At 39.0% G+C, this 26,892-nt stretch overlaps 1 protein-coding gene across 1 annotated transcript in view; it reads right to left on the minus strand.

Annotated features, from left to right (window-relative positions):
* TBC1D32 (TBC1 domain family member 32) overlaps nucleotides 1–26,892 on the minus strand; it is a 1,886,357-nt gene that overhangs the window by 831,730 nt on the left and 1,027,735 nt on the right. Inside the window, exon 18 of the mRNA XM_044086982.1 lies at nucleotides 25,650–25,738. Coding sequence (XP_043942917.1) covers nucleotides 25,650–25,738 — 89 coding nt within the window. The remainder of the gene's footprint in view (nucleotides 1–25,649; nucleotides 25,739–26,892) is intronic.

Genomic DNA, 26,892 nt, shown 5'->3' on the forward strand with positions numbered 1-26,892 from the left:
GAACTGGAGCTGGAAGAGAGAAATGGAGTTCAGGATTCACAGCCATTTTATACTTCCACCACTACTATTCTCCCCCCTTACAACCCCAGCACAGGAATCTGAAAGTCCATGGGGTGTAGGTGCAGGGTTCAAAAATGTTTTTTTTTTTTAGGTACCATTGCATTTTTCTCATGTGTTATCTGGAAAGTTGTATAATGAGAATCATGGATGGCATAAGGCCTACAATCCTGAGAAATTCTCCTGCAGAAGCCTGAAGCTGCTGAGAAAAAAACTCAGAAAAGATCTGCTGGTAAGATATTACCTTTTTCTTTTGGAAGGAAGGCCTTTGGCTGGAGTCTATCTATCAGATTACCCAAAAAAGACTAAGTTTGTGAAAGGTATATTAGAAGACCTTTGTAGGATCAAGTAAAATCCCACATGTGACAGGAAGTTGGTCACCTTCATTAAGGACTCCAAAGATCTGGGTGAAGATTCTACACAAATAAAAAATCTAAATAAGGAAAAATGTGGATGCCCTGCAATCTGTAGTGAGCCACCACTGGTGCTAGGCACTTTGGGAACACTTGAAGTGCAGTGGAGAGGCCAAAAGTTAATGCACAGAACTGATAATGAGATCCATATATAGAAATCCTTAGATATTTCCTGAAATACCTCAAACACCCATCTGTCTGACCCCTTCATTTGGCCTATCAAACACCTCCACCAACTGGTTCTCCAGATACATTTCCAAAAGACTCCAATCTGTTAAATGGATTAATTCCTACTCATCCTTCTTACCTATCTAAACAGGAGTTCCCCAAGGTTCCATACTGGGGTCACTGTTTTTTAACATGTCTACCAACAACCTGCACTCCACAAAATGTCAAACATCCCTCATAAAAGATACACACAGCTCTACAGTAATCTGTTCTACCAGTAAGCCAATTACTGTACAACACATCCCCCAAGAGTCATTTTCAGCAGCTGAAAGCTGGCTAAATAACTCCCAGCTTCTGCTTAATTAAAACAAAAAAGGATGCTATTACTCTTCCCAAAAGGCCTTCAACAACTCATACAAAGTTCTCAATAACTTCCCTCTGATAACACCCCCCATAGAAGTTATTCCCAAACCAAGTTGCTAGGCATGACAATTAATGACATCCTGAAATTTTACTTACATGTGTAACAGGTTATTAAACTCATCAAAAATTAGGGACACTATAGAACAAAAGCTACTTAATTGACTCATCCAGGAAACTCCTGGCCTCTTTACTCCTACTCCTCACTTTACTATATAGCTCCCCAGTAGTGCTTAACCTTCAAGCTTCGATCCAAAATAAACTAAATCAGTGCTACAATAAAGCAGCAATATTTGCCACTAACCCATCAAACAGAACCCATCACTGCTTAGCCCTAAAACAGCTACATTAGCTTAAATTACCCAAGCAACTCACTTATACCCAACTATTCCTAGTCCACAAATTAATAACAAAGTAGAACAAAGCAAAGCCCTAGTGGACTTATTACACACGTACACGCCTGCTAGGACACTTCAATCTGAAAACAAAATGCTTGTTACTACCTACAAATCACACCTGTCAGCAGGAACCTCTCTCTATTCCAGCTATGTAGCCCACTCCTGGAACTCTCCTTATCACTTAGACATATTAGCAATCTTCCCAATATCAAGATCAATCTAAAAGAATGTCTGACACCTGTACCTGCACAACCCTCAAAACAGATGCACAACCACCTAATTACTATAACTAAGCCTTTCTCACTCTGAATTCACTGTTACCTACATATCTTAGCAGGCAGTAATGGCCTAACATTAAAAGAGTTTCTGACTTTAATGACACCATACTACTAATGTATGCTCTTCTATGTCTTATTTCCTCTCTAGTGTCCTTCCATAACATTCTCATCTCTCTAACAATAATCAGTTCTCTTTCTCCATGTCCATAATTTTCCCTCCTCCACAACCCTCCTCCTCTTCTCATTCTATTACTTTGTCTATTTTGGCAGCAGAATACTCTTATTTCTCACCTCCATATGTTACTGTAAAATATACTCACTATTTTGAATAACTATACATTAGTTTACTTGACAAAGGCTATCCACTTTTACAAAGTGTCTTGCTACTTGCATACATATTGTATTCTTGACCACAATTTATCTTAGCAATATTCTGTAAATATATTTCAATCTGCTGTGGAGATTTTCTCCCCTTGTATATAATTACTTATCAGCTACTGTAAAACATTTTTGTGTATGTTTTGTGGAGCCTTTCTCTCCAAATCATTGTAAAATATTTTATCTGTTAAAGGGCTTTTTCCCTTTGTATATAATTATTCATCAAAATTGTTTAAAAGTTTTTGAATCTGTGGTGGAGTTTTTCTCCCTGGTCCTCCGCTGAAAATGGGTCAGTGACTCACTTACACTTTCCCAGTTACCAAAGGACAAATAAAAATAATATAAATAAAAATAAATAAATGGGTATGTTTTGGTAAACATCCTTGAGAAAAAATTATGTACTCACCATAACGTTCCATCTGTGTTGTCCATTTTCATTCTTCTTCAGCTGATGGGTTCGGATCTCAAGCCCCCTGATCTGCTCACCCGTTGCTAAAGCTTGTGGCAGCTTAAAATTCTCGTGCTTCTCCACTACCCATAATACACCAACCACAGTTCCTCAGGTCTTGTTTGCTGATGATACCAGAAAAAAAAATATTTATTTTGTGTGTGTGTATATGGGTCTACGTTGTTTTCATGGAAAATATGGTTCATCGAACCGTACTTCTGATAACTCACTTCTGCAAAACTGCATTATATTGAAAATGCACCTTCGCAGAAAAATAAAAATAAAAAGTAAATAAGAAAAAAACACACTAAACACGATTAAAAGTAAATAAGAAAAAAACACACTAAACACGATTATGCAGGGGGCAAGCCCCCTGCACCCCCCATTGGGGGCTGCTCCCCCAACACCCCCCACTTTAATATTCTCACTCCATTACAGTGGGGAAAAGGGATTACTCCCTTATCCCCACTGTACCATGATCTCAACAAGAGTTTGCTTAGTTTCATATCAACACTACACATTGATGTACAACTAACACTACATGCAAACTGCGTGTTTTTTTTTTGTTTTGTTTTTTTAGCAAAAGTGCATTTTCAATAAAATGCACTTTTGCTAAAGTGGGTCCGCAAAAGTACGGTTCGATGAACCTTACTTTCGATGTAACAACTAGGACCTATATATATATATATATATATATATATATATATATATATATATATGCACACACACACACACACACACACATATATATATATATATATATATATATATGTATATATTATGCACACACGTGTGTGTGTGAGTGTGTATGTGTCTATAGGTGGTACAATATATCTGGAGCTCAATATAAGGGATAGTAGCATCCTGTAACAACTCATTCTTCCAGAGGTTTAGAAGGATGGGGTTTGGTGGGTGGGGAGTTGTGGAAGAATAAAAATGGACAACACAGATGGAACATTATGGTGAGTACATAATTTCTTTATCTGATGTTGTCAATTTTCCTTCTATCCTCAACTGATAGGACAGAGTCCCCAACTACCTAAAATCATGGGTGAGCTCAAGGAAGGATATTCCTCAGCACGGCTGAACCAAATGATGCTCTACCTCTGGAGACCAGATGCAATTTGTAATGAGTAATAAAGGTATGGAGAGTAGCCCAGGCTGATGCTGCACATATGTCATCTAATGACGCTCTAGATTGAAAAACTGAGGAAGCTGCCATGAATCTAGTTGAATGAGCCCATAATAGTTGTGGCACGGTAAAGCCCAATTTATAAATAAATGAAATACAATCAGTCAGCCATCTTGATAAAGTTACTTTGGCAACTGTTTCTCCCAACTGCAATTCTTGAAAAGAAACAAACAATTTGTCAGTTTTTCTGGTGTCTTTTGTTCTATGTAGGTAAAAATGTAATTGTCTGTGAACATCCAATAAATGTAATGTATTTGCTCTTGTTAGGAAATTTGGGAATGAAAATGGGCAAATTAATGGACTGACTGATATTAGATTCTGACACCACCTTGAGAAGAAAGGATGGCTTGGTTCGTAAAGTAATTCTTCCTTTGTGAAAGATCAAGGATGGAGATTTTAAAGACAAAGCTTGAATTTATGAAATTAGTATAGCAGAAGAAATGGCTATTAGAAAAATCATCTTCCAGGAAAGATATTTAAAGTAACACTTAGCTGCTGAATTGAAAGGGGGATGGATAGGTCCCTGCAGTACCAGATTAAGGTCCCATGAGGGAGCAGGGTCTTTTAAAGGAGGCCTTAAAAGAAGAGTGCCTTGCAAAATGTTTGTGCATCTTGTGAGAGGCGATGAAGGAACCCTCAAATCCAATGTGAAAATTTGATATCGTTGCTAACTGAACTTTACTGTTGAGGAACTAGTGCCCTCTTTAAAAAGATGGGCCAAAAATTCCAGGATGTTATGTACTGGGGCTGAAACAGGTTCAACATGATTTTAATGTGCCCAGTACACAAATATGTTTCATTTCCTGGAACAGAGTTTGTGTGTTGAAGGTTTACTGGAACAGAGTTTGTGTGTTGAAGGTTTATGAGAAGATAAATGTATACGTCAGACAGGGGAACAGAGCATAGATTGTCTGGCTATTAATGTAAATGGAGATGCCAGGCTTTCAGCCTGAGGTTCAGTATGTCTTGATGTATCATGCCTGATGGGGAGACAGGAGGTCTGGCGTCTGACCCAGAATATCCAAGGCTGGTGAAGTAAGTGAAGCCAAAGGAAGGGGAACCAAATATGTCGAGGCCAACTGGGTGCAATGAGGATGACTTTGCTCTTCAACATAGCAGCTTTCTGTAGCCATTTCAAATTAGCGGGATTGGTGGATAAGCATACAGAAGACCGGGGGGCCAATCATGACTCAGCTTGTCTGCTATCACAGTGGACTTCCCTGGAATGTGCATTGCTGTGAGAAAGTAGTTGGATGAGATTGCCCACTGCCACACTCTGATTGCTTCTTGACACAAGGGGTAAGATCTGGTCCCTTCTTGTTTGTTGGTGTACCAAACTACTGACATGTTTCCCATTTGAATTGCAATTGTCCCTGAGGGGAGAGCATCTTCCCCCACCCCACCCCAACTGGGAAGCATCCATGGTCACTATGGCTTTGGGATGAGGGGGAATAAACAGACAACCTTGCAGAATCTGATCTGACTGAATCCACCACCTGAGCTCTCTCTTTTATATCTGAGTGATACATATCAGGGTTGACATGGGTTAATAAACTATTGACCATGCTTGCATGACTGTATTGACCATTGTATGGCTAGCATCCACTGTAGAATCCTCATGTACAATCTGGCTAAAGGTATTAGTGCTATTGCTGCTGCCATTGCTCCTAGAACCAGAAGGACCAAGCAGGCTGAAATCTTGGTACTGCAGATTATTTTCCTGACCTATGTTCTTAAAGTCTGAACTCTTAGGGGAGGCAGTGAAGCTATCACTGACATTGTCTTGAACAGTGCTCCTATAAATTCCAAATATTGAGTAGGTTCTAAATGAGACTTTTTGTAGTTTACAGTTATTCCTAGATGAGAGTACATCTGGAGAACCTGATCTCTTGCCTCTATTACCGGATGCCTGGTCAGGGCAGTAATGAGACAGTTGCCTAGATATGGAAACACCTGGAAACCTTGCAGTCTCATGTGAGCTGCTACTTCTACCATACATTTGGTGAACACCATGGGGTCTGTAGTGAGACTAAAGGGCAGAACTCTGAACTGATAATGAGTGGCCCCCAGCCAGAAGTACCTTCTGGATCGCCTGTTCATCTTTATGTGATAGTACACATCCTGAAGGTCTACTGAGCACATCCAGTCATCCCTGCCCAGAAAAGGGAAAAAAGACTGAACTGTGACCATCTGAAACTTGGTGCATCAAATTGATTTAAGTTGTTGAGATCCAAAATTGGTCTCCAGTCTCCTGTTTTCTTTGCACTAAAAAGAACCTTGAGTAAGTTCTGGATTCTATCTGGCCTGGTGGTGACTTGTTAGATGACTCTTTTTCTAGCAGATTTTGTATTTGAAATGCTGCTTGTTCCTCTGACTATGTGGAACATCTGGGATTTTCCTTGAGATTGGAGGAGGAAGGGAAAAAGGAATTATATAAATTCTGAAAATAAACCATTGCACCCAGGTATATTTTGTAAAGTCGAACCAGGCTCTCTGGTGCAGGGACAATCAACCCCAGATTGCTTCCAGAGGAGGGCAATTGGATCTTCCTTCAGAGTCTGAAAGGGTTTATCAAAGAAAGAAAGAATCTCTGGACCCCTCGTTTTGCTGGTCTCCTCTGCCATGGGGACAGCGTTGACCATTAGAATTTCCTCCACTACCACTGGAGGAACTTTCTTCACGTATGTCCTGGAAGGGACCGTGGGATTTCTTGAACCACATTTTTCAACCACCTCACTGATTCCTAGAAAAGGATCTTTGAGGGGTTGAAAAATGTACACCGAATTGCAGACCGGGTCTTCCCATCCTTCTCAAACCTGGATAATGTGTCCTTTACTTTGAGTCCAAATAACGACGTGCTGTCAAAAGGGGTATTGACAAATGAAGACTTGAACGGCTCCACAAAATCACATAAGTACATCCAGGCATTCCTCCTGATAGAAATGCCTGAACCCACTGTCCTTGAGATTCCTTATGTTCGAAATGAGCCTCATGGAAGAATTTGAACTTGATTGCAGGGTAGCTAACTGAGAAGTCATGGCTGACTGGATCTCTTCAGGAATGGATTCTGACAGGGTATTCGAGAGTTTCAGAATCAAATCTCTCTGAGGTCTTGTAAAACGTGCCACATAATTCGGCGATCTTAAGGTGAAGGTTGCTGAAGCATACACATGCTTCCTGAACCTGTCCATCACCCTTGACTCCCTGTTGGAGGGATGAACAGTAGAATTCTCCTCAGCAAGTTCTTTTTTAGTGGACACTGCCATGATCAGGGCATCAACAGGCACCCCTTTTCTACAAAATTGTCTGTCTGCAGATGGTACCATAATCTTATCTGGTCTCTGAGGTACTGGTTCAACTGTGTTGGGTTCCTTCCATGCCCACTAAGAGACCAAATCAATGAGCTCATCGGCAGGTGGAGTCATCCAGGAGGTAGATGGGCCAGTACGGAAAGCTTTCAGGAATACACACTCCTCGGATGAAGGGTTGCTGGGTGTCCAACCACCTCTCTGCTTTACAATTTCAAGGATGTCTCCAAAACAGACATCTTCTGGAGGTGACCGTGGGGACCCTTCACCTTCTTTGAAGTCTGTGTCTTCTGTGATAGGCTCCTCTGGGGAGTCCAAGTGCTCCCTTTTGCACATTTTCTTCTTAGGAAACTCCTCCGTGGGATGCTCTGGGGAGGTGCCAGAAGAAATAAAGTTACCCTGTGGGGAAACCTGGGGCTGTCGTACGGGCTGTCCCTGTAGAACAGAGTAGATAGGCTCTGTTCGCAGAGACATCAAGGCTGCTGACTGGGGATCTGAGGAGTTTGGATCTGTCTATTCTGCTGAAACAGACAAAACTCTAGCCATAGCCTCAAAGGCAGACTGCCCCAGAGAGGGAGAGGACCTTGGATCTGAAAAGACAAGCTTTTGGACTGCTGTCCCCTGCTGCTCTGAAGGCAATCTTCCCGAGGCAGAAGCCAGAGTCGAGCTAACACATGCCAAGGTACCAAGGTGCAGAGATGGTTCAGACAACCTCGGAGTCGACAGCAACACCTCGGACCCAACAAGAAAGCTTTGGTTCCAAGAGCTCTCTGGATCTGACTGCACCGGAGTACTCAGAGCAGACCTTAGCTCCGAAGATACTGCTTTCTTTGGATCCCAGCCAGACAGAGGTGGATGGCTCAGATCCAATGACTCCGAGACCATGACAGGAGTCAGAGGAAGAACTTGTAGCAGGGGTGTGGCTGAAGGACAGTCCTCCTGACCCAAAGGGGGTAAAGAGCTGGAAGGACACTCATCTGGCTCTGTGCTGAGAGAATCTTCCTTACCACTCTTTCCATATCATCTTCTGTTAAACTCCTGGAAGAATGAGCTGAAACCAAGGAAGGGGACTTGGGTCTCTCCAAGAAGGGTGAGGGTACTCTCGAAGGAACAGGGTCTACAGATGGAGAGTACTTTGTTCTAGGTAAGAAAATTACTGAAAAAGTAGATGGGCCAAATCTTTTCTTTTTGGATCTGTGGGCATCGGATCAGGCATTTTCTGCTTTTTCTTTCTTGGATCTGAGGATGAAGTCAGATCCATTTTAGCCTTTTTCTTAGAAGGCACTGAGACTGTTGATTTTGGAGAAGAAATGTAAGGCTGTTTGGATTTTGGGGATTGTTCTCCAGATACAGCTTCACTGAAAGCTGAGGGAAGCAAGCCTTCTAGAATAAGTTTACTTTTTCATTTACTTAGTGCTCTGGGATTATAGCCATGGCAGATCGAGCAATCTTCTTGAAACGGTCCAAAACAATATACACATACAGTATGGGCATCTGACATTGGAATTTTATGCCCACAATTTTTACATTTTTGAACCCCACAGGGCTCTTGTCCACCACATCAAACAAACAATAACAGTCAACCACAGTAAAATTAAGACTAAAGGCTTTTTTTTTTTTTTTGGAAGAAGGATTACCAACAATGATAAATAAAGTAAGCTACAGGAAGTGTACAGGAAAATGTAAATACTAGTAATAGTAATTAAGATGTATGCAAGTAAACAGAAAAAAGAAATGGATTTGATAAATACTAACAACAACGGTACAGAAAGGTAAGGAAGGATCAGCAAAGTTGGAAGAATATAAAGAAATAAAGTTTAAGTTTTAGAAAAGGAATGAAAAAAAACAATTATTTAATAGTCGCTTGAGAGTAAAGGCCACCAAGTCTTTCGTGTAAAGTGGCAAACGAGATATGAGGTACTTGGGGTTGGTGCATTATGGGTAGGGGAGAAGTTAGAAGTTTTAGGTTGCCATGAGCTTTACATCAGCTGGATCGGATCCGAACCCATCAGTTGAGGACAGAATGAAAATTGACATCATCAGATCTAGTGTTACCATAAGACAATAGTCTACAAGCAGTATAAGCACTGGCTGCACAGGCATGCTCCTTCTTTGGTGCCAAAGATATCCCTGAATAAAAGCATTTACCTATGTGTTTTTCAGGTTCTGGTTCTATGACTCCTGCTTCTGACATTTGTTGTAGCATTGGTGGAAACATGTCTGTCTGGTTTGGTGGATGTGGGAGAATTCCACTGAAAGTTGGAGGAGAGTCCACCCACTGTCAAATGAATCCTTCCTTAATCACCTTCAACAACCATCCGTTTGAAATTGTCTGACTCCAGGATAAGGGCTCGAGGGTCAGTCTGTATGAGAGAGACAGGGGAAAATATGGCAGTAGGTGTGGGTAAGGTGATCAGATTCTCAGCAAAGTCATTCATTAGATGGCATTTGATTCTTTTAGGGAAAATTATTACTTTGATTTGGTTTGGAAGAGCTTCCCTCCTGCCATTTTCTTCTGGGTTCCAGCTTGTTGTTAGGGTGTGATTTCTGTTTCTATTGCCCTCTAAAGGATTGAGAAGCAACTTTGTTAAGGTGGAACCTGGGTACATGAACAATCCTAGAAACTCCATGCATCGATTTTACTCTGTCATCCCACTGTTTAAAGATCTGTGCAGTCATAGGCCCATATTCCAGCTTTGGGCTGAGTAGAAAATTTCAAACTTCAAATTATCAGAAAAATTCTGATTTAGCAAATAATCAAACCTTCTCAACACCAAAGAAACAGCAGAAGTGACACAATGTCAGCATAATCATACACACTTCTCACTGCGTATTTAGAAACTTGAGAAAGTTAGAAACATCTTATTCAAATATGACCTGCATTCTGGAAACAATAAAGCAGCAAATTCTTCCAAACTACAAGCACATTTTTAGCACAGACTTCCACATATAATCCCGATAATGCAAGAGCCTAAAACAGTCTCATACCTTGTTTGTCTAACTATTTGCCCTCCTTTTCAGAGGGTACACGGTTACAGGACGTCAAAGATTTCTTGTTAGCTGTTGCTGATAGTTACTGCAGCAGGGTCAGCTGACAGTTCAGAATAAAGACATTTATAATCTGAAAAGAAGCTATATTGGTTATCATCTTTCTTTAAAATTGCAGCCAATGAGTCAGGAGCCTTGCAGGAAGCTTTAAAAGTCTCTAATGAGATGGCAAAATGGAAGAAATAGGTGCAGAATTTGGAATGTCTTTGTCTAATAGATCATAACATCTGCCCAGTTCTGGGAAGCCTCTGTTTGATCCCAAAAAAAAAATTCTTCAGACTAAACTGTCTCTGCAAAGGAAAAAAAAAAAACTTGTCCAGAGTTCTGGGAGACTGTTTCCTAAGGGGGGAATGACCCCATGTATCTGTTAGTACCCTTATCATCTGAACACACATACTATTCTCTGGCAATACCTGCCTAGAACTGCAAAAAGGCAAATAGCCCCAAGAATTGACTGGCTGAAAACCACTCATAGTCAAAGATATAACATCTACCTTATATTCAAAAACAATAATCATCTGTTCTGTAATTTTCTGCTTCTTTTTTTTCTAGGAATATTCCTACTGGGGGAGCAGACAGCTTACTTTCCCTGGCAAGAGGACTCCTTCCCATGACAACAACTATACCTAAGGTATTTAGTTCTCCCATACCTAAAACAGGTAATGGAACAGCCGTTGAGGATGTGTCGAATGCTTGGACAATAGTGATCATTACAGTTACTTCAGAGGGAGTTGGGGCAATAGGTAAATGATCTTTGAAACCAACTATGGCCATGCAAGAGTCATTAACCATAGGCTGAAACAATAATTTTACTTTTTTTTTTAGGTGCAAGCTGCGTGGAAGAAGCAGGACTGGGAATATTATCCATGTTGTAGCCACAGAAGTAAAATCTTAGAGTTACCCTGTATTCCCTCTCATTACACGTTTTGATCATCTCTGCAGCAGAGGTGCCAAAAACTAAATCTTTATCCAAAGGTGAATTTAAAATATTTTTATCATTATCTGGGAGAATGCAGACAAGGCAAACCTACTCAAATGGCCACAGCCCTGTAAAAGAAGTATCAATTGAGTCATACACACACTATAAATAATGAGTAGTGAATTATGCGGCTGAAAAAACTAAATTATTTAAAGCTGATTTTTCCTCACAAGAAGAGACTGCATACACACATACAAAACACTCCTCATACTTTCACACTAATTGTGTGTAGTTGTAAATACTAAACTCTCCCAAACTAAAATGTATGTCACTATGCTTTATAATCCCTACTTTCTCTTCCAGTTGTTTCCATTCCTGTAATCGAGCTGGTTTTCCCATTCAGCCCGATGAAGAGAAAGTAGGGATTATAAAGCATAGTGACATACATTTTAATTTGGGAGAGTTTAGTATTTACAACTACACACAATTAGAAATAAAGGAAGAGCATTTGAAGTTATTATCTAAAGGAATGAAATATGTTCCCAATAATGCCATAAATGTAGTGGAGTATATAGTGGATTTCAAAAAATATTTAAGAAAATTGAATTTAGCTATATTTTTCAATGGAAAAAGTGCAACTAGGCCCAATAAGTTTAAAAAGAAGACTAGTTTTACACCCCAATGAATTCCTCCTTAGCTATTTATGAGAAGGTAGTAATTGATGAGATATATGACTTTGGGAAGAAAAGTTCCAAAAGTAAAGGCAATTTAGAATACAATGAATACAAATTATTAAAATAAATACAGGGAAATAAAAGTATAAGAATCATGAAACCCGATAAGGGGGGTGGGGCAGTTCTGTACAACACGGTTGAATACGTGAACAAAATAAATGGCATTTTGTTGAATTCAGGGAACTATGACATATCATCCACCAATGAAGTCAACATTGGTTATCATAAAATTGACTTATTTCTGGAAGAATTATTATTGGACAAAAGAATTGATGTGGATATGTATAACTTTATGAAGGTAGAATATCCCATTATCAGCACCATAGTGGGTATACCCAAGATACATAAAAATATAAATGATCCTCCCTTTCGTCCTATAATTTCCGGAAATAGGTCCAAAACCTTTCCTTTTGGTAAGGTAATTGACAGTTGGTTGAAACCCATATACAATAGAATAACTCACATTGTCATCGACTCATGGGATTTCTTAGGAAGATTAGTACCAGGACTTGCCACATCCGATATATTACTAGTGACTATAGACGTGGTGGATCTTGTTTCGAGTATACCTCACGAGGAAGGGTTGAACAGATTCAATAGTAGTACTGAAAAATACGGTAGTTTGGCGTGGGATAAAATATCCCTAATTATGGAATTTAAGTAGTTTTGACCCACAACTACATGTTATATGAGGGTGAATACTACAGGCAGAGTAAAGGGGTAGCTATGGGGGCGGCCTGCGAAATTGTCTCAGAGAAAGAGAAACTCCCTCATAGAGATCCAGAAACGGAGCTCTCCTCTGAGTCTGAACCAGAAATCTGAGGAGAAAACCCTGTATCTGTCCCTTCATCTTCCTGTCCAGATTCAGAATCTTGAATCTTTTCAGGAAAAGAGGTATAACTCTTTCTTTTACCAGAAACTACTTTATAAGAAGGATCAAGAGCCCAAATTAAACCCTGCACCAGACCCAGTAAACTACTCCTGTCTAAAAACATTTGAGGAGGAGTAGATACACATTTAGTTTTTGGTTTCTTTTTGACAGTAAAAATAGAATATATTGTGTTAATGGCAGCAGCAGTTTTCCTAGGAAGAGACACAACATTCTTAAGGACAAGGAAGCCTTCCCTGTTCACTCTCAAGGAGCAAAAATAATGTCTTTTCCTTGCCTGTTGAGGGGATCCTAACAACCAAAGAGGATGTGGCTAACCCCCAGTCCATAGTAGCTGTAGGTGCTACATCAGATGGATCTGGGGAAAAAGTAGAGTGGTATGAGGTACAACTAATAGCCACAGTAAAGTCAGTCACCTGCGGCTGAAGCAAATTGCTAGCCTGCTGTGGTGGCCAAGGCTGTTAACTTAACTTTTTCTTTTTTATGGCTACAAGACAGACTGACTGTGGTGCTGACAGTTTGCTCCATGGTCAAGCCAAAATTGGGGCCTTTTTTCCAAGGAAAACAAGCTGGTAAAACATAAAAATCTTTAAAAGTCACTTTTCATATAAAAACAGTGAAAAGCACTTTAAATCACTATGCCAGCCCTAAAAATTAAAATGAACACAACGTTTCAACAGAAAAAAAATGTTCTTCAAGCACCTTAAACAACTTTTAAAATGACAGGAAAAAAAGAGTGCTCTCATTTAAAAGTACAAAACAGTCTTGTAACAGTACACACAAATTCCTAGCTTTAAAAATAACCTGTCTGAACAGGAAAGCGTTATTAAATAAACAATTAAAAAAAGGAAATTTTCCCCCAAAAGAAATTTATCTGGCCAGCAAAAAGAACAGCACAAGCTCATCATCCATCCTTGAATGCCTCAGAGAAGCATACTCTTTGGCAGGAAGAAAGCTCTGAAGGGCTAAGTGCCCAACTGCTCAAGGTGATTCACATCTGGGTATGTGAAAGGTGCGATGAAACTTTGGAAGCTGGCTGGCTGTTATATCCTGCACAGAGTATAATCCATATAGTTAAGGTTACTGCAGCAGTGATCAATATGATGAACATTTCCCCTTCTCTAAGGTACAGCATCTCAGATGTAGCATACATAAGCAGCTGGTGGGTGTGGAACATAGCCCCTGCCCACATTCTGGGAGTTAAAATGCTTATCTGGTGTAGCAAGTTACAAATTATACTGCTTTTTTAAAACATGCACATATATTTGTACTTTTCAGTACGGAACATGCATGCATTGAAGTTCAGTCACACAGCCATCTCAGAATGTCGCAGTAATGTCTTAGATCAGAGTAGCCTGCATGCTGACCAGCTGAAGTATCACAGGATACCTTTCTACCTAAATGAGAGCCTCATCGATTCAGAAGAGGGAGGTTTACAAGTGGAAGGCATCTGATGATATTAACTGCTCTTGAAATCCCTACTGGAATGTCCAGCAGAAACAGCAGATCTACATTAGAAGACATGAACTGAGGTGGGGATAGCTGCCATTCCAGACATGGTGAACTTCCATGGCTTGTAAATGGAACGCTTCTTCTACTCCCAGGAACATGAAAGCTTGAAACCACATGTTCTCAGCCATCAAGAGGCAAAATGATAAGCTGTGATCTTTTTTTTCTGAATTTTGGGATCAGACCTGGAATCAAGAATCTCTTGTCAAAAGAGGACACCTATGTCCACTCAACTCTTCCTTGCACTGCTGCCCCAATAGAAGATAGGAATAACCGAATAGCCCATGTGGCAAACACATCATCCTCTTGCATTACCCTCCCAAAGCACTATAACCACAGAAGACCCCTGGATTAGCTGTAAGAGAGGAATGGTGGAGTGGATCAGTAAGTCAGCAAACCAGTTCACCTCTCAGTGGACAAGAACAGCTGAAAGGGCAAAGCCTCAGTCCCTGATCCACTGCCAGTCCCATGTCAGTTCTGCACACATTTGTTAAAGCATGTGCTTCAGTGCTGGTTTAGCTACCACTTCATGGACTGGCTGTCAGGCTGGACTATTTCTTTATTTTATTTATTTGTGTTTGTAAACTAGATGGGTAAAATAGTACCAACACACCTTTCAGTTATGACCCAGGCCAAATGACAGAAACAAAATAACATAAAATTATTTGGAATCTACTACAGATTTCCTTAGATTTACCTTGAACTTTTCAACATCCCACATAGATTTTTTAGATGTTGGTCTAGGATATACATAAGATGGTTTTTGAGACCAAGGTATTCCGAAAGGAGTGTTGGAAAAATGTTATGTTAACTAAGGATAGTATGCATCCTGGCCATATTACCAATAATATTATCAAGGGACAGGCACTTAGGCTTTCTAGATTACATACTGGAGAAACTGAGTTTCAAACTGAAATGAATAATTTTTCTCTTAGACTTAGATCTAGAGGATATAAAGAAAGGGAGAAAGAACATAGCATATCTACTGTGGCTCAACAACGTAAGGATGTAGGGGCACCCAGGTTCTCTAATCAAGGGGTGAACAATAAAGAAAGAAAAAATAAGATGCTAAATAAGGGGCAACTACACAATAAGGCTAGAAGCAAAGTGAATTTATGTTTAACATATGGTAGTAATAATAGGCAGGTTATTGATGTAATTAAGAGGAATTGGCAGATTTTAAAACAGATGATGGGCTGAGGGATCTAGCAGGTGATGAAACAAGGTTTGTATAAAAGAGGAAACCTAATTTAAAACAACTGCTTTGTGACAGAGACCCCTTCAAGCAAAACAATAGAATAATGCCATTTAGTAATAGGAAAGGAACGTTCCCTTGTCTGAATTGTAAAGCCTGTATGTTTATAAATAAAGAACAAATTTTTGTACATCCTGTCACACATAAAGTGTATTGTCCGAACCACATAGCTAATTGTAATACAGAGAATATAATTTATTTAGCTAGCTGTCAATGCTGTGCATCATTTTATGTGGGGAAGACAAATTGTAGATTTAAGGACAGGATCTTTAAGCATCTTTCAGATGTTAGGCTAAAAAGGGAACATAATGCCTTATTTCAACATATTAAAGAAAATGAAGGACATTGGTTTTGTTTTCAAGTTTTGCAGTTAGTGATGATTAGCTTAGGGGGAGGAGATGTCAAAAATCTTACAGAGTTCCATGAGGTTAAATGGATTATAGAACTGGGAGCTGATAGATCCCCTGGTTTAAATGGCATGGTTCCTTAAAAGCCCATTTTAAGTAGGCGTAGACCTCATTTTTAATATTTTTTTTAATTATTTGATTGTTCTAAGTTTTTTATTGGCTAGTTATTTCTATTTAATGTGGTTAGAATTGTTGAATGTTTGTCTGATGAAGGGATTGTTTCCCGAAAGCGCTAACCTGTTGTGTGGAATAAAAGCTTTGTGTCTTAGCCTGATGGTCCACATTGCTGTTATTTGGATTTGTTTTATTTATTGCTATACTGGACCTTTAGCCTCCAGTTGGTCTCTTTTCTAATTTATTCAAATAAGATGACAAGGCTTGGTGTTCATTTAAGTTATTTATTACACATAAACATATCAGGATGGATGACTGGAACATAAAACTTAAAAAAACTAGCTAACTGACTGACGGCTATACACATACATGCTTTCACTCCAGCTGATTACACAAAATGGCACTCTGCTTGCACATGCTCAGTACTTTCTGTACATGTGCCTATGAACTACAGTGGCTTTAAAAGTACAAAGCACACACTATGATCTACACTCCCTGTGTTTGAGTGGGTTTCCTCAAGGTGTTCCGATTTCCTCCCACATTCCCAAGACATGTTGCAGGTGGATTAGACATTCTAAATTGGCTTTAGGTGTGTGTGTGTGTGTGTGTGTGTGTGTGTGTGTGTGTGTGTGTGTGTGTGTGTGTGGTTGAATGCTGGGCTGACAACTCAATAATGTAAAACTCCACTGCCACTTGTTCTACAGACTGATGATCCAACGTGGTGATCCCTAACAGGCACAGCCGAAAGGAGAAGATGACGACTAGTCTTTACAGCTAGAGAGTCACAGACAATAGTTAAACCAAACCAGCCAACAGCACAAGACCTATAAAAACCTATCACATTTTGTCTATTTTCAGCAATTAAAAACTGAAACCTGAAAAGAATTTTAAATAGAACATAAAATATTGTCAGGACAAAAGCTGGTTGATAATAGATCTACTTGAAGTGTCCTGCTTGGTGCAAAGGGTTGGGGCATCGGGTGCTCAACTGATGAGTTTGATTCCGACTGATGGTGGTATGAAGAAACAGTGCCATTTATTACACTGCAAGGTAAGGATAAGATCTCTGGCAGGCTAGAATTGTCCAGTGTTAGGGGATGCTTTAGTGGGTAAGAGTCCCACAGTACCAGGGCAGGGCTGGAGTCTGGTCATCATTAGCTTTCACCTCCTTGCAGTGCTAAAAAATGAAGTAAATTTTACTCAAGACTAATTCTAATTATTTATTATGAATGCTACATGCTATGAGTTGTGCCAGCATTATAGTACAGCTGCCTCTATGCTGCTATTAACATGATTGTATAGGTTTTCTGTAAAACAGTTCTGTGTAGGCAGCAGTGTTCTTAAGGTTTATGGGGACTTAAAATGTTGCCAAGTTATCACTTAATATAGGAAGGTGGCCCTTAGAGTAGTCCATGAGCATTCCAGGGTTAGCTGAGGTTCTGGGTTTTATTTTTACTTCGAAGGACTAGGGGGTATACAGCACTCTTCCAGATCCAATATGTTTGCACCCCTCATCAGCTTATTGTCAACCTGGTCCAGGGAGTTTGTATTTACAAAATCCATAAATTTCTGTGCCTGCACATTTGGTGTCATATATGATTATTAGTTAATATTGGGGTAAGTAATGTCACCCATGTTACATACGTAAACAATAATTGTTCTAACGTTTACAAGTACAAGATGGTTACAGCATGACATCACAGATTTTAAAGTGGCAATGAGGAATAAAATCAAATATTTAAGATAATCAGAAATCTCTTGCATATTTACAGATGTATACAAAAATTACTATAATAGAACATTTGCATACATGCGAAAATACAAAATAAATAAGAAATCCTGTAATAGATTAAGGGGTAATGGTGTCTGTTGCGTTACAGCAAAGCACAATGTAATTATGTTACTTTGCTGACTTTCACTCAGTTAATATATCTGTCAAGAAAAGCAATATGCTAACAGAAGAATTAATTAAACAGCATTACAAATGCTGTGACATAAGTAAATAAGGTGGGGGAGAAAGGATTAATTTGCACTGTAAACAGAATGAAATAAAAAATAAGGTAAGAAAGAATTAAATAGTACTGTATACACAGTAACACAAAGCAGTGATCTAAGTTAATTTCAAGGATTTGATAGTCTCAGGAATGCAAGAATTTGAAATTATGTCTGTCAGTTAACATAAAGTAATAGGTCTAGGACATGTTAACAAAAAGATTCCTGTAGTTCAGAGTATTATTCCCTAAGCCTCTTTGTGCCCAACATGCGACTCAGGAAGTCACTTAATCAGCAGTGCTCTTGGGTAATTGCAAAATTAGGCTAGGGCTCTTCAATGGTCTCCAGGACAGACTACATGATAACTACCAATGAAACTGTGAAAAACTACTAGAAGAAAATACACTGAACCACATCAAAATACATGCATGGCTAATGTTAGTCTTAAACTAGTATCCTTAGAGGGTGCTTGAAATGAAGGTGAAGGGTAACAGTAATATGCAATGAACTTCACACAAAAAAATGTACATTAGGGAGTGTACTTGTTCATGTATTTACTTTCAATAAGAAGGCAAGAGTTTCCACTTGTCTGTTTTCCTGCTAAAGCCTGTATGAGGGCTAGGAAAGAGTAATGTATAAAGATTTACAGAAAGTTTCTTGCACATGATAGTGTGCATAGGTAATGTACGCTTGCAGTTACTATTATAACCACTATCTATTAGGCAAGTACATTTACTTTTTAGCTATATCCAACAAGTACCAAGGAGCTGTATCACAATTTCACAATTCATATGGGGACTCCAGCTTATGCCAAATATGTGCAAAAGTATGAAATTCTCTTCCTCTCTCTGCACACCTAACCAATATCCACAGAGTCTTCCAAATGAACAAAATAATTTATCTGCTAGACTCCTGACTATGCCACTGCACAAAATCACCTGAATGATCTGCTGTCTCTCCTCCTCCTTCTCCCCATCAGCTTCTTCCTTTGTTGTACCACTAAGAAATATCTTGTTACATACAGCTCATCAGCTCTCCCTCTCTGTCATAATTCATAACTTACAATACTTCATCACATCCCTTTCTCTCACACTTGCCTTCTCAATGTTTCCTCCCATATGGAAACTGTCTCCCATACTCTCACACTTTCGGCATCCTCCACCAACTTAATTTCTTTCTCTATGTTGACCCATTCAGTCTTAATTATCTTAAGTTCTTGAACTGTACTCAGGTCTGCATCTGCTAGGCAGATGATTCTGCAAAGCTGAGTACATAAAAATTCTATTTGTATCAGGAGAACATTAAGCAAACCAATATGCAAATTAACAAGTCTTCAAAATGGTGTAGTAACTGTTATGAAAAGTTTATTAGGTTCATAGATTAGTACTAAGCTAACTGCCCTTGTGAGCCATTGTAAGCCTAGCCAACTATCCCTTGTGAGACTCAAACTCTGCACCTTGTGTTTGTAAGGCAAACACCTTAACCATTAGGCCACCCTCTCAACCTGCCTAGTACTAATATATGAACCTACGAACCTATGCTGTCCTTTCACCTGAGTCCATGGTGCGCACGGATGAAGCCCTGACTGTGACCCAGATGAACGAAATTCAACTGGGAGCTCTGCAGGAGCTTGGTAATAGAGGAAATAGCAAGTGGCTTCTGACAAATTGCCCATTCTGGGGCAAGTGACTGAAGTGGGGAGTTTGCCAGGTACACCTCTATTGCTGAACTATGCATATACTATAAGGGGGATGTATCTCATGTAGAGGCAGAAGCAGTTAAACTGCAAAGCCCAATGCATGTCTCCTCATGGATGTTACTGGCATGTGTAGAGTGAGGAAATCTAGGTAGGATATAACAAAAAAAAAAAAACAGTAGATGCCTGGATAATGATATTGTGCTCTTGCTGTAGCCCCAGTGGAATCTGTGACATCTCTAGCCAACCAGGGAACTAATAGACCACACACCTCACAGGGCTGATGGCAGGTAGGTATTTGGGACCAAACAAAAAAGAAAGAAAAAAAAGATGACTTTTACCTTCTTATTGATTAAAAGCACAAATCAAAGTGGCTTATGTCTACTCAGTAAAATCAGTTTCTTATCCCCTGTCTGTGCAATAACTTCTCACGCAAAGATATTGCAGACTATTACTTGTCAGATTTACAAGGTAATGTTGCTGTACACAGGTTTTCTATTAAACAGTGCACCAAATGGAATAAGCTTTGTAAAATAATGATAAAAATTCCTTATTTTATTTTTCAGGAGAACATTAAAGCCAGCAAACTGCAAAAAACACTATGCATTACAGGAATATGTTTTCTGTTCTAACAGTCATGGGCATGGGAAGTGACTGTGGTATTTCAAGTCATGCTTGCGTAAGGATACTGTTACAACTAGCAAGAGGATTAAGATGAAGCACACAGAGCACTGGAAATGAAAAATACTCCGTTCTTGCAGTAACAAGACTCTTCCAGCATGTCCATCTTGGAGAAGTAAAAAAGGCTTGTGCTACATGCAAGTCTGGCATTTCTCATTCAATGATCATTTTTCATGAAACCTGGTTAGAGTTTGTTGAAATTGCTATAATGAAACACGTGTTCTTCACAAAAACGTTTTGTTAGGTCATACATCCATGAAGGGATAAAGAATTAAATCCAAGCAGTTAAAAGTAACTTGAATGTATTTATTTGAAAAGTGACAGTAACTGAGATAAGTCAATCACACTTGCATTTCTACACCAGGTACAGTTTATGTACACATACCTACTTATTGAATTTTTTAGGGTAGGTTTAAACATAATATGTCCTGATACAATGTTAGTGAAAGACTACAAACAGAATGAACTTTACTACAGTAAGGAACTCCAAGTCACTATGAATGGACTCAGAATACTGCTTTTTCAGAAGGTGAAAGAAAGTACAGTTGTGTAAGAACTTACCATAAAAAAGGGATAGCCTACTAAGGATAGCCATACATCTGGTGAGCATACCAAAACCTTAGGCCTTTCCAGGCGCCATATGTCAATTGTATGTCCTACTTCCAGAACGTAAGGTACATAAGTGATGTACAGGCACCTAATCCTCAGAACTGAATTATTACCCCATTAGAACCAGACCAACCCAATTGGAACAAAAGAAAGAGCATGGGCATCCATAATGGGAAGAAAGAGAATCCTTCATTCAGAGGATAAGAAAACAGATAAAAGGCATAAGGAGGGATAGACGGAATACTGCAACAGTGAAAAGTAGGACATCTACTGTTATGGTAAGTTCTTACACAACTGTACTATGTCCTTCCTTACCACTGTGGCAGTATTCTTTACTAAAGGGATAGTACTAAAGCTACTGTAGAGAAAGAAACTGAAGAGCCCTCCAAAAACCCATGCAGGATGGCCCTGGTAAAGGCAGCTCTGGCTCTAGAAATGTCATCTAACGTAGTGTTTAGTGAAAGTATGCATAAAGAAACAAGTAACAGCCTTAAAAATGGATCTGGAATCCAAAACCTTGAGAAAGGTACCAGAAGAGGCTACCAGCCTGGTTGAATGAGCACAGATTTTAGAATAAAACTGCTTACCGTGAAAAGAATAACAAAAGGAAATAGTCTTAGAAATTCAAGAGGAGATGGTTTGCATAGAAACAGCTAAACCCAATGTCCTGGTATGATAAGAAACAAAAAGTTGCTCACATTTCCTAATAGCTGTAGTATTATCCAAATAATACCTGAGCTGTCTATGCAAACCTAAAGTATGTAGGATCCTTTAACTACTGAGGTAAAGGGAAAAAGAAGGAAGGTGAACAGACTGATATAAGGACAAATCATTGACCACCTTGGGCATAAAAAAGGATTTGTGCGAAGACAAACTATCTCTATGAAAATTCAGAAAAGGACAACATTTTTAACTTCAAACCTAGAGGAAAGTGACAGATGCAATGGCAGGCAAGCAGAAATGACTGCAAAATGAGCTTTAACAGATGAGTTATGCCAGCCCAGAATTCAGTGACTCACAAAGATAAGAAAGAATAGTAGAGGAATATCCACTAAAAGAAGGTCATGTTCATGCTAGTGAAACCAAACAGAAAATATTTTCTACTTAGTAACATAGGATTTTCTAAGAATGTTTTTTCTGGATGCCTGCAAAACCTAAAGCACGTCCTCAGAAAACTGATGTCAAAAAGGAATCAAAACTGTAACACCCAAAGAGTCAAATATAGGTGAGCAGATAAGGGAGAATGAGAAAGCTCTTGTCTTGTGCACTGAGATTCATTTTATGATGACTGCCCCAGGCCAGATGAAACAGAAGGGGGACCAATGCTCTCTGGGCCAAAAGGGGGTCACCTATAAAATTATGGGTCTGTCCCACATGATCTTGTACAAGACCTTGAGGGAACAGAGGAAGAGGGGAATAGGCATACAGAAACATCCTTCTCCAAGAAAAATACATAGTGCCCACCTTCCAAACCAGAGGACTTAGCATCCTAGGACAGAACCTGGGAAGTAGCCTGTTCTGAGGAGAGGCAAACAGAACTGCTTGAGGAGTACCCAACTGGCAGATAATGTCCAGGAAGAACTCCTTGTGAAACATCCATTCTTGACAATCTGCCCTGGACCTGCTCAGGTTGTCAGCCGCTAGACTGTGCTCAGAGAGAATGTAAACTGCCTGACGGATGAGGTGATGACTGACAGCAAACTCCCAAACAAGAACAGCTAGTAGTCTGCAAAGAGGTACGACTTTGTCATGTGGTATATAAACAAACAAGGGGGCAAAGTGGTGTTGTCTGTGTAAACTCTGGGGAGGACTCAGAGCCAAGAGAGTATGCAAAGCTTGAAGCCAAAAGCTGAGTCCTCATTTCTTTGATGTTGATGTGATCCTCTACGTGCTGGGGAGACCACACTCACTGGTCCCTGATGTTGTTAGAAGAGGTTCCCCAGCCCAGATCTGAAGCATCTGTATACAGCTCCTGAGTGGGGCATGGAACTGGCAAGGGTAGGCCTGGAATCAGAGAAATCTTATGAATCCAGCACTGAAATTCCTGTTTGAAACAAGACAAAAGAGGAATGTGAAATTCCAGAGGATGAGAATATTGAAGCCAGATTGTCTTTAGATCTCACTGTAGCGTCTTCATATGGAGTTTGACAAAAGGAACTAGGAATGGTGTAACCCATGTACCTCAAGAGCCCACAGAATCTCTCTTGCAGACACCACTTGCAAAGGAAAAAGACCAGAAGAAAGATGTCAAGAAGGTGACTTTGTTAAGAGAATGAAAAGTCAACATAGGCAAGGTCCGAATCCTGCATCCCAGGAAAACGTGATCCTGTAAAGGGTCACAATAACAGTTTTGAGACTGAGGGTGAATCCCATATTTTGAAGCGGAAGCATGGTAAAGTTGAGATTCTGAAGAAGCTGCTGCTGGGAAGGAGCTTGAATGAGAAGGTTGTCCATATAGGGAAACATCTGGATACAATGGCGTCTGCAGTAAGCTATGACTTAAGCTAAAACATTTGGTAAAGCCTCTTGAAGCTGTATAAAGACCAAAAGGCAAAACAGAGTACCATAAAAATTTCCTGAAGACAAGGTAAATAGCAATGTGTTGATAAGCATCCTTCAGGTCCAGAGGAACCAGACAGGCCTGAAGAAGAAGCAAGGGAAACAGGGACTGGAGAAACAACATTTTGAAAGACTGGACTCTCAGAAAAGTGCTGAGAAAGGAGAGTTAGGCATCCAAGAGCCCTCCTTCCTGGGAACCAGAAATATTCTGGAATAGAAACCTGTCTCTCCTCTGGAAGGGAGGAACAGGATGAATAGTTCCTTGAGGTAAAAGGTCCTGAAAATGGGATAATAAAGACGAAGTTGGCAATGTGGAAGCTAAGGAATCCCTGAAAAGACTGGAAGGGGTTTCTAAGCCATGACACAACCTTTTTGTATTATGGAAAGAACCCAGGAATCCATGCTGATCTCCTGCCAGATGGTATAAGAGTTAACCACAGGGAAGGAGAAACTTGGCCAAGGGTCAGGGAAAGGTAAATGTCAAACAGAAGCATATTTGTTAGGAATAACGGGCTTTTGACCTCTATAAGCCTGATCAGATTTATCCAGAAACATTCTTTTGGAAGATGTCTTACCCCCTTAAAGAATGCGTCTGATGTCTACACACAAAGACTTAGAAGGATAATTCCTTTGAAATTTAGGAATAGAGGAAAGACAATCTGTTTAAGGTCCTCAGAGTTTTGCCTATAAAATGTGGCATGCTCTTTTTGTGGCAGTAGAGTCACGGAAACAGGTGATCTGCTGTGGCGAACCCTAACGGGAACAGCCGAAAGAAGATGATGATGAGAGCCACCTGCTGCTGATGGTGAAGTATGTTCTGCACTCATCTGTCAGTTCAAGGGATATACAAAAAAAAATCTAACATTTAATAAACAGCATATTACACCTATGTCTACTGCTTAACCTAATAGTTGCTTCAGTGGACCAGTAATTAGCTTGTTAGTCATGTGCCATTTATATAGCACTGGATGATATTTGGGATCTTGCATGCCACTTGGTGTGTAGTTAGTTGGCAAGCATACTCATATTTCTGCTGCTTAAATCTGTAAACACTACTCTCCATAACACTCTCTGACCCATTATCTTGCTGTCAAAGTAACCTGACTGCCTTGCACCTATTTTGATAATGAACATTTGTAGCCTTTGGGAATTTCCATTATCATACTTGATAAAAGTATGTTTGTCCTTTTGAATTTGCACTGGCGTATAAATATACTGTTATTTTTGATTTAATTACTCTATCATGACTGAAGGGTCAACTTGGTTTGGTCTACTCCCCAGATAATTAATAAATAACAATAAATAAAGAAAATTAAAATGCAGGAATAACAGCTTGCTGTCTGGACAACAAAATACTGAACCACTGCTCTTCTAGCAATAAGGAACATCACCATCTATGATCTCTAACATGAGCATGAGAACCAAACTGGTGAATGTCATTTTGTTGAATCTATGCAGCTGAAACCCATCATGCTAGAACAGAAGATGACAAAGTCTGGTAGAAAAAATACTTTCACTCATATCGTTCAACTGTACAGATTTTTCCCAAAATGTCTAGAATTTTGCCTCATATTTTTGCCTGTTTCTCAAAAAATTCTAGCTTTTCTGGCAAATCACTGAGGGTTGAAGTCAGAAAATACTGACAGACATTTGAGTTTCAGACTTCATGCCCTTCAGAAAATTCATGCTAACCTAAAACCTGTTATTCTATCAAATTTCTAAGTTTGTACGAGTAATATTTAAAAAGTGTCGTTATTTTTGGGCCTTTGTCACCACCAGTATTTATGGCTTGTCCAGATTTCTTTCTCTAAGAAATTGAGAGGTATGATTTCACTTAAAACACACAGCTATTTTCTTCTGTGGAGATAAAACCTTCCCTTGCACTTCTACTTAATATAATCAACTCTAAGTCAATGCAGCTCTGAGAGAACAGACATATTTCCATTGTGGTGGACAACTATAAATAGAATGTACACATGATATAAGCATACATACATACATGAATACAAAAAAAAAAAAATATATATATATATATATATATATACACACACACACACACACACACAAGCACTTAATTGTAAAGTTACCCTGTGGCTTACTAACTGCAAAAGTTATCGTTATTTATTTTCAATCACAGAAGTATGTTGCTTCTAAATCGAGAAACATAATTTAATTACCTTAGTCCAAATGTGTGAGATTGCTCATAGTTGAACAAAGAGACAACTTTGGCATCTGAGTTAATGATTACAAGTCGATCTATGACATCCTTAAACAAAAAACAAAGAAATTTTCATTGTATACATCGGTACTTATAGACTTGAAAATAATGACCTAACTAAATTTTTGACAAGCAGAATGTCCACATCCACAATATTCATTACATTACCAAGTCCCACAAATGATACATATTTTAGTTTGTTTTACTATTTTACAGTACAAAAATTAAAAAAATATATATATTTTACATATATAATTATATATATATATATATATATATATATATAATATATATATATATATATATATATATATATATATATATATATATATATATATATACATATATATATATATACATATATATATACATATATATATATATATATATATATATATACATATATATATATATATATATATATATGTATATACACATATATCATGGTCCTAAATGGCATTATGAAACAAATCAGTACTCCTACAACCAGAACTACATTCCTGCAACCACAGCAGAAAATCCATCAAAAACAAGACTTCTGTTTACTCTTAAAAAAATTCAAATTATTTTAAGATGTAAACTTGATGACATAATTAAAACAATTAATTACTGCGTCTGTTTAAGAAATCAGTGTATTATAACAACAAAAATATAAACAATTTTAGTTTACTACAAAACACAGCTAATGCTCACTGTTTTGATTACAAGTTTTTTTACCCTTGAGTAGAAAAGCATCACTGTAATTCTGCCTTCTAATTCAGAAAGAAAAGTACAGTTGTGTGAATTGAACTTACAATAACAGTATATCTTCCAGTGATCACTGATGCAGTAGCTTTAGCTACATGGATTATATACTGCCAAGGATGTAACAGGTGGCCAGCTTCCAAACTTCAGGGCAACTTCCATTCACCCAAATTATCAAGCAGCTCGAGCTGAGCTGACTAAAAGATAAGACTGGGACCAAAGCCCTTCAGAGCTTTTACAGCACAGAGAGGGAGGCTGAACCCTGAAAGGACCATGCTAGATACAACAAAATAATAAATGTCCACACCCTGGCATTAAAAATACACCAAAAACAAGGGGGGAAGAGGGAGGGAGGGCTACTGTAGCAGTGATCACTCAAACATCTACTGTTATGCTAAGTTCAGCTTACACAATTGTACTATGTTCATCATATTGATTACTGCTTCAGTAGCCTTAGC

This window comes from Protopterus annectens, chromosome 1.part1, assembly GCF_019279795.1.
Source record: "Protopterus annectens isolate FY-2018-M chromosome 1.part1, PAN1.0, whole genome shotgun sequence".
Lineage (NCBI taxonomy): Eukaryota > Metazoa > Chordata > Ceratodontiformes > Protopteridae > Protopterus > Protopterus annectens.